The sequence below is a fragment of the Podarcis pityusensis genome (assembly GCF_964106645.2).
Source record: "Podarcis pityusensis genome assembly, chromosome: 5".
NCBI classification, from domain to species: Eukaryota; Metazoa; Chordata; class Lepidosauria; order Squamata; family Lacertidae; genus Podarcis; species Podarcis pityusensis.
The window spans coordinates 42224980-42233603 of record NC_138032.1 but is presented as its reverse complement, the minus strand read 5'-3'; the positions used below and the strand labels follow the sequence as shown (position 1 = coordinate 42233603).

The following is an 8624-nucleotide window of genomic DNA, read 5'->3' as shown; positions in this document are numbered from 1 at the left end:
AGCTGAAAAACTTTGCTGCTATTTAGCGAGCTGAGTGGGGAGGAGAGAGGGACAGAGAGCCTGCTTGCTTTAAAGGAGCCAACTGGACAGGAGCCGCTTACACTCATGTAAGCGGCTCCTCTCCTCTCCTGCTTTGCTCCTTCAAATCAAGCAGGCTTTCTGTCCCTCTCTCCTCCCCACTCAGCGGCTCTTCTCCCGCTTTGCTGTTTCAAAGCGAGCCACGGAGGAGGGAAGGAAGGGGAACCATGGATCCTCTGCTCACGACTGCAGCAGATCCCCCCGCCATCCGTAGGCATTCACTCCATAACACGCATAGACATTTCCCCTTACTTTCTAGGAGAAAAAAAGTGAGTGTTATGGAGCAAAAAATACGGTATATGTTTTATTGCAGGTGGGGCACTGGAAGCAGGAGTGCCAACTCGGACCTGTCACCATGGGTGCCCGGGCCCATGGTGCCATGCAGTGTGCATGGCTCAGGCACCAACATTTGTGGGTGCCAAGCCCCTTCATGGGGAATTTTGTGGGTGCTCATGTTGGAGTTGGCACCTATGAGGGGAAGACATCCATTACAGGTGCACCGTGATGTTGCTTCTCTCTGTGCTCCTCCCAGCGGTCATTCCTCCTCTGGTCCATGCTGTGGATACACAACCTGTCTGTCTCCAGGCACTGTGAACATCTGCAAGGGATGCCCACACTGCAAGATTAATGTTGTCAACCTTCATATCGTGTTTGTGGACATCTTTGTAACACAGAGTTGATGTAGTGTAGAGATCCTTGGGAATCCTGCCTGGCTGGTCATGTGTACATGACCAAGGTTGCTAAGACAGAAGTGCAAATAGGCTGCGAATGTGGGCTTGGGAGAGCACATCTTTGTTTGAGACTGTGTCCTGCCATGTGATGCCCAAAATCTTCCTGACGCAGCACATATGGCATTGGGGTGTCACTCCTGCCCATGACTCACTTCCACAAAGCAGCATGCTCAGCACGCAAGCCTAGAAGACCTTCACTATGGTATTGGTTGTTAGCCTCACATTCTCTCAAACACTTTTGTGAAGATTTTTTCAGGCCAGTATCACTTTAGCTGGGGTGGGGGTCAGATATCTGCCCTGTTTTGAGCACGACAGGAAGAAAATAAGGTGGGACTTTCATTCCTTTACACTCTAGCTTTCTAGAGGCAGAATTCCCTGCCACACAAGAGGAACATTCAAGCATGCAAAGTTGCAACCCCCTGATGCCTGGACTGGCTATGAGCCTGTGCTATAGGTGTTAAGTGTCTACTGTTCACTAGCATGTGGCTGTTCCGAGCATTCATCCTATGGAAGCTGGTGCTCATTTTGAAGGCCCCCATCTGGAATTTATGGCTCCCCTTATGATACAACTCTAACCTGCCCAGTCTGGCTCCTTAGGGATCTATCCTCCTTGCTGTGTTAAATAACATCTTGAATTAAGGGTGAAATTTAAAAACAGAGCATGCCGCGGGAATGAAGGGGTAGCACCTGATGAAACGGGGGAGAGGGGCAGAGAAGGAGCAAAGTATATTTCTGGATGAGCAAGTTGTATCCTCACGTTAAGATCTCTGGCAGAAAAATTACCGTAATGTTAATGTCAGGTGTCTAGCAGCTGAAGGGGATGGAGTGAGGGCGAGCTCATTAATTTTTGGGGGGGGGCACTCCCCCCCCCCCGCGCCCCTTCTAGCACCGCCTGTGTGGAATGCCCAGGCACAGTGCAATGGTGACCATCCCAGCGGATGAAGGTCACGTTGCCCTTCGCGTGCGCTTCGTGAGCGCCGTGCCGGAGGGAGCGACCAGGCGCCTCCTTCTGGACGCATGCGCCAAACCTTCATAGTTCCTCCTAAAAAACGCACGTATGAATTCCAGTCTGAGACACCAGACGGAAGGACCGAAAACCAGAGCATGCGCAATACTGAATCCGGAGGGAGGGGTTGAGTGGGGCTAGAATGCTCATAGAGATTGTAAAGGTGCAGAGTTACAATTCAACTATCTGGAGGCAAACTTCCTGGTTCCTTTAAAAGCTGTTTTAGTTTCTCCTGGGACGGAAGAACTGCTCAGAGAAGTCAGTGAATGGAGATATTAAGAATTTTTATGTAGCGTGCTCCTTTGTAATCCAGATCTTATTTTGTGCGGCAGATGCTATTTAACACAGTTTCAATACACTGACAAATTGCTCGGCCACTAGCCAGTTATTTCATATGGAGCCCACTTGCAAACTAGAGATGGGCCTGAGCCTTGCTTCCAACAACAACAAAAAGCCCCATAGAAAACACTCTTAAGGTTGCCACAAATATACTTTAATTATCCTCTCCTCGGACTTGTTCACAGCCGAAATTGGCGATCAACTCTGTTGACTTGCATAAAGATGCGCTGGGCTTAGCGTTTAGAAACATGTCTTAAATATGATTTTCACACGAAAAGTTCTGCACACCTATCTTGGCTGCTGTGTTTGGCGAGGGGGAAGCTCTGCTGCCCAATCACAACTAAGCCGAAACCTTAGATTTCTTTCTTTCTTGATGGGCAGCTCTCATTTCTCTTGGGTAGAAAAACGTTATGCGAAAAGCGAGCCCGGAATTTGTCCGCTGCCTGTCTGAAGGGGATGCCTGAGATGCGCCACCACGGAGGGCTGGTCTTTGGGCGCACGCCCCTTGCCTGGCCGAGAGTCTCCCGGTCGGTGGCGTCGCAGTGTGCAGAGTGCATCCGCGGCGCTTGCATCGCATCCCAGCTTCTAGGTTCCCGCCATGGCTGCTGCTTACAGGCTAGTTTTGGTTCGGCACGGCGAGAGCGCCTGGAACCTCGAGAACCGCTTCAGCGGCTGGTACGACGCAGACCTGAGCCCGGCAGGGCAGGAGGAGGCGCGGCGCGGCGGAGAAGCGCTGAGAGGTGAAAGAGACCGGGGCGCGGCGCGAGGGCTGGGGAGCCGGGAGGCTGCAGCAGGCGGAGCGCGATGGGGATGCTTGGAGGCTCTCATCCCGGGGGGAAGGGGGAGGCGGGCCGGAACTCAGCGCAGGGGTCGGGAAGGTATCCGAGCAAGGCCAGAAGATCTTGCGGGTCCTCTTTGGACCACGGAGGGTCCCAGTAACTGGCGATGAAGGAGGTTTGGGCATGCGGGTGTTCCCTTTCCCCGGCTTTAGCCACGTGGTGAGCTTCCGCGTTCTCTCCGCGCAAGAATTGGGTGCCTTGCATTTTTCTGGGACTGGTCTCCCGCTAGATGCCTAACCACGTCTACAGTACAGTGGTACTTCGGGTTACATACGCTTCAGGTTACAGACTCCGCTAACCCAGAAATAGTATCTCGGGTTAAGAACTTTGCTTCAGGATGAGAACAGAAATCGTGCTCCGGCAGTGCGGCAGCTGCAGGAGGCCCCATTAGCTAAAGTGGTGCTTCAGGTTAAGAACAGTTTCAGGTTAAGAACGGACCTCCGAAACGAATTAAGTACTTAACCCAAGGTACCACTGTACTCGGAAGTAAGCCCCGCTGAATTCCGTTTCACTGGCTCTCCAGTAAGCATGCATGGAATTGGCAAGGATGCTGGGGGGGGGGGGGGAGGCTTACTCATGTTGGGAGGGAAATGGAAAGCCAGAATGGGTTTCTGGGGTTTCGAAGCGAAACGGAGAGTTAGACACGTTTCTGGAGGCACAGGCGTGTTCTCGGGCATTTGAACGGCAAGCCTCTAGCTCGGAAAGATGTAAAGTAGGACAAAGGAGAGGTTTCCTGAAGCTCGCGCATCGGCCTCTCTGCTGAAGAATCGAAGCGCAGCTCCCTGCAGCCGGCACTGGGGTGGGGGCGCCCTAGGCTAGCCGGAACTCCGGCCTTACTACTTTCAGAGATTGTGACGCCTCTTGGCCCCGAATAGCCTCGGGCTAAATCTGTGCCAAGCATAACAGGGATTGCATCTCACTCCTCTGGGCGGCAGGATGAATTGACTGAAAACGTGCCGCTTGTTCACTCGCCAAAGGCGTCACGGCCTACATAGAGAGGGTGGCATAGGCTGCTCTCCCGCTGTGAAAAGGGGCAGCTACCTCTCTAGCTATGTCCCCCCACCCACCCCGATCCAGCTGCACGACCTTGGCCAGGTCACTTTTGCGCATTTTGGGGTCACTGTTTCGGTCTGAATCGAAACATTGCCTCTCAAGGAATTGCCTCTCAAGGAAATCTCCACAGCAGCGTAATGTTGTTTATTGAATTTCATCTAATAATTGCTTCTCATGGAACATCTCAAAGCTCTTTTGGAATAAAAACAACAGCAATAATAAAGCAATAAAACTACAGCAATTTAAAAGGCCAATAAAAAAAATTACTGTCCGATACAGAGTGAGATAAAGATGAAAGGCTTGCTGGAAATAGGAGAAGCCTTAATATGGCATGAGAGTATCTCTTCCCTGCATTCCTTACACATGCACCCTGCGTGGCCATCCTGCGGGATTGCATTGGCAGTCTTGCTGGGCCTTTGATAGGGAAATTTAGCAGGAGCTGCTGAGTCATTCTGTCTTGCTGAGAGAGAGAGCAGGAGAGCAGGCTTGTGCCCATTATTGTTACAGGAAATGGGGGGAGGGAAGAGCTCCAGGAAGCAACTAGGGACCGCATGTCTTCTGCAGGCTCAAGAAACAGCCTGCCCAGTTCCAGTTTTTGTGCATTATCTCTCTGGGTGTAAGGAAAGAGAACAGAGTTCTACCCTTCTCTGAGAATTGCGTAGAGCGTTTGATGTAAGCAGAATAAAAGCCCTGCATTTAAAAGTGTCTGTTATTATTCATTTCTAATGCTGTTATTGTTAATTTCTGATGCCCTCTTAAGGGGTCATCCTGGGTTGAGTGGGTGTTGTTTGCATAAAACACATTTGCATGCACTGGTGCATGACTTGCCCTTTGCTTGCCTTTGTCCCGTTTCATCTTCCGTGGTGCACAATTACTGCTTTCCCCACCCTGACATTGGTTGGCATTATTGCACAGAACCTCTCTTCCTTTCTACAGAATGGGACAATCAGGCACATGGGAGCAGGCAAATGATTGTAAGGACGTGTTGTTAAGGCTACACTACAACATAACCTAATTTAGATAGAGGTGACTAGTTGTTTCCTCTCCTCTTGGTGAGCAGAGAGAGCGGCTGCTGTTCAGATTCCTCCCCCGCCCCAATGATTACATAAGCATTTCATCTTTCCACTATACTGGGTTTCAATGTAGCTGGCCAAACCGAGCCAGCTACATTATAAAGTGGAAGATGCGATACGCTCAGTTTGCTGCTAATTTCAACACTGGAACTTGGTAATGGTAACCTCAGGGCTTGCAGCATATGATTAGTTAACCTACCTATTTGTTTGCTACCCCTGCTATTCCATCTTCACTTTGTTGGGGGAGTATTTGCTGGATTATCCCCCCACCGCCTGGATTTAGTGGGTGACTACCTATGTCAGTGAAACATTGAGGGGCTTCCACACTAAGGTGTTAATGTTTTACAGAGCGTTTGGGATAAAGCATGCTTCAAATAAGTTAAGCACTGTACAGTGGTACCTCTGGATCCGTTCCGGAGGCCCATTCGCAACATGAAAGGAACGCAACCTGCAGCGGCATGTCTGTGCACGCGAGGGTTGCGATTCGCCACTTCTGCGCACGCACGTGACATCATTTTGCATGTCTGCGTATGCGCAAGCGGTGAAACCCGGAAGTAACCCTTTCCAGTACTTCCGGGTCACTGCAGGATACAACCTGAAAAAACGTAACATGAAGCAAACGTAACATGAGGTATGACTGTACTCTCTGGGCCCTTCCAGATGCTGGTTATGAGTTCGATATCTGCTTCACATCTGTGCAGAAGAGGGCAATCCGCACCCTCTGGACTGTGCTGGATGTCATCGATCAGATGTGGCTACCCGTAGTGAGGACCTGGCGCCTCAATGAGAGGCACTACGGTGGCCTGACAGGCCTTAACAAGGCTGAGACGGCGGCTAAACACGGTGAGGCCCAGGTGAAGATCTGGAGGCGTTCCTTTGACATTCCGCCACCTCCAATGGAGCCTGATCACCCTTTCTACAGTACCATCAGCAAGGTGAGCTGGGAAACTCTAGTCCATTAGTGGTGTGTGGGGCAGGGGGGATGGATCATTTGGAAGTTGTCATGACTATAATACCTTCCTGTTTCTGCCCATTGTTGCCCCAGAACCATGGATTCATTGGACTCCCATTTTCATCCATCTTCTCCATCCATTGCTTGGACTTTTGCCCTTACGTTACTCTCCCTTTGTCCAGTTATTTTGGGAGTCCTACAGTTGTCTTTGCTAATTGCTGGTTTTATACGGGATATCACTCCTGAGCTGTTTTGACAATTTAATAGAACTTGCCCCTTTCATGTAATTAATCATTTACATTGTGCCCTTTCATGGATGTTTGTACTGCATGGTGACAACAGTCAAGGTTATTCGTGGAGGGGCTGGAATCTTCCATCTATACAACAACATGTTTGTTAATGGTTTTACCACGCAAGATGGTCAGATTGCAGGCTCTAGAACTTGTTTCATCTGATCACAGTTGTGTGGATTATAATACCATCTGCAGGCATTGAAAAGCTAAAACAGCTGTGTACAATAGGCAATGAAATTGAAAATAGGCAATGAAATTAAACAGGTCAATCAGGTTAAGAACAATAGGCAATTAAATTGTGATTATGGCTGTAAAAGAGGCAACTTCTGTAGAACACGTTGCTGAAGAGCCAAAGCAATGTGCAGAAACTGCAGAGAAGCGGACTTTGGCTAAATGTTAGGAGAAACCTTCACACAGCACAAGCCGTTTGACATTGCAACAGATTGCTATGGGGAAGTGCTGGATTTGCACACCCTGGAGGCATTTAAGCAGAGGCCAGATGGCCATCTGCCAGAGATACTGCAGTGAGCAGTGAGTAGGAACTAGATTATCTTTAGGGTACCCTTCAGCTCTGTGCTTCTCCAAACATTAATAGTTTCATACCGCATTTGGGAGGACGAATAGAAAATGTTGGTTTGGGCAAACAATTATTATTTAAGGCCTAGCATGCTGTTGATATGAGAGGTAAGGAAGGGCCACTGACCAGAGACCAGAGGAAAAACAAATGCTTAGATGGGCTCCTGTAAAGTGCCTATTTTAAAATGTCCAGTAACACAGGCAACCAGCGAGCATGGTTCACAGCTGGAGCATGTGGTAGCACAGGCCAAAGAACCAATTCTTCCAAACAGAAGGTGCTTCATAGATCTCCCTGAGCATCTCCAGGATGAAGCAGAAATCGTGTCTTAAATGCTACTCCATATTCTTCCGCAGGATCGTCGCTATGCCGACCTCACTGAAGATCAGTTGCCTACCTGTGAGAGCCTGAAAGATACCATTGCTCGGGCCCTGCCCTTCTGGAATGAGGAAATTGTTCCTCAGATCAAGGAAGGCAAGCGTGTGCTCATTGCTGCCCATGGCAACAGTCTCCGAGGCATAGTCAAGCATCTAGAAGGTGAGTCTGCTTGTGACTTAAGACACCCAAGGCCGCACAAGCCTGGTCAAGTCTAAAGGCAAACTCCAAGAGGGTTGCCTACTAACAGTCTTTGGGATGGGCACTATAACCAAGCTCCTGGTGTGATTCACTCCTTGCTCTTTGCAGGAATGTCTGAGGCAGCAATCATGGAACTGAACCTGCCCACTGGAATCCCCATTGTCTATGAGCTGGACAAAAATCTGAAGCCCATCAAGCCCATGCAGTTCCTTGGGGATGAGGAGACTGTCCGCAAGGCCATGGAAGCTGTGGCTGCCCAGGGCAAGGTCAAGAAGTGAAGGCAAACCCAAGTACTCCGTAGAAGATCTCCCCCTCCCTCATCCCTTTCCTTCCCAGCACATGCCTGCCACAGCCTGAGTGACTGGGCAGACGAGCCAAAGGAGGTGAAGCTTCCTGGGGCCACCACGTTCTTTCCTTCAAGACCAACGTCCTTCCACATTCACTTTCCCCCCAGCAGGATATGGCTAGATACACTAGGGATGTGGACCACAGTCCAGCACAGGGGTCTGGCAGATGAGCAAGCCCTAGCGCCATGGAATGTGATGCTGCTAAAGTGAAGGGGGGAATCCCCAAGCATTCCGGAGAGCCCCTCCTGCCTTCTTTCCATTTTATGTGGCAGCTGTAGTAGTATTGCTCGATTTGGTTTGGTCACTGGTGATTAAGGCTAGCTAGGGGTGCTTCAGACAGCACAAGAGGGATGCTCAAGGATCATTTATTTTTTATGGGTCTTTTTAAAGAGAGCATGTAATTTTGCTAAAGAGTCTTTTTTATTTTTAGTTGTCCCTGGAGTTACATCTGATTCTGTGTTAGGTAACAATAGCCAGCTCGTTATTTCATTGCCTTCAAAATGATTGTAGGAAGGAGTGAAGCTAGGGGAAGAGAAAAGGGAACAGCACCCACCCTGGAATCTCCAGCTGCGATCCCGTAACTTTGCTGTGTAGTGCCAGTAAGCCCAGATACTGTGTATCATCATGTGTTGCTTTTCTGCCCCACAGTCTGTGTGGTATCCCTGCCTGATTTAGGGCAGGTTTACACTGGAGCTCACTTCACTGTACAATGGCTGCATTTGCCCTAATCTCAGTAAAATAAAGGAATTATGTGCAATAGCTC

General features: G+C 49.6%; 1 protein-coding gene across 1 annotated transcript; it reads left to right on the top strand.

The window, feature by feature from the left end:
- The first annotated feature begins 2657 nt into the window (after positions 1-2657).
- On the top strand, positions 2658-8620 carry PGAM1 (phosphoglycerate mutase 1). Its single transcript, XM_081007580.1, has 4 exons — positions 2658-2894; positions 5780-6054; positions 7295-7475; positions 7623-8620. Exons 1-4 carry the CDS (start codon positions 2753-2755, stop codon positions 7790-7792), a joined length of 768 nt encoding a protein of 255 aa, XP_080863706.1. The 5' UTR covers positions 2658-2752; the 3' UTR covers positions 7793-8620.
- The last annotated feature ends 4 nt before the right edge of the window (positions 8621-8624 follow it).

Coding starts and splice junctions, on each gene's coding strand:
- PGAM1 (XM_081007580.1), top strand. CDS start 2,753: ATGGCTGCTGCTTACAGGCTAGTTTTGGTTCGGCACGGCGAGAGCGCC. Junction 2,895..5,779: donor CGGCGGAGAAGCGCTGAGAG/GTGAAAGAGACC, acceptor GGGCCCTTCCAG/ATGCTGGTTATGAGTTCGAT. Junction 7,476..7,622: donor CATAGTCAAGCATCTAGAAG/GTGAGTCTGCTT, acceptor TGCTCTTTGCAG/GAATGTCTGAGGCAGCAATC.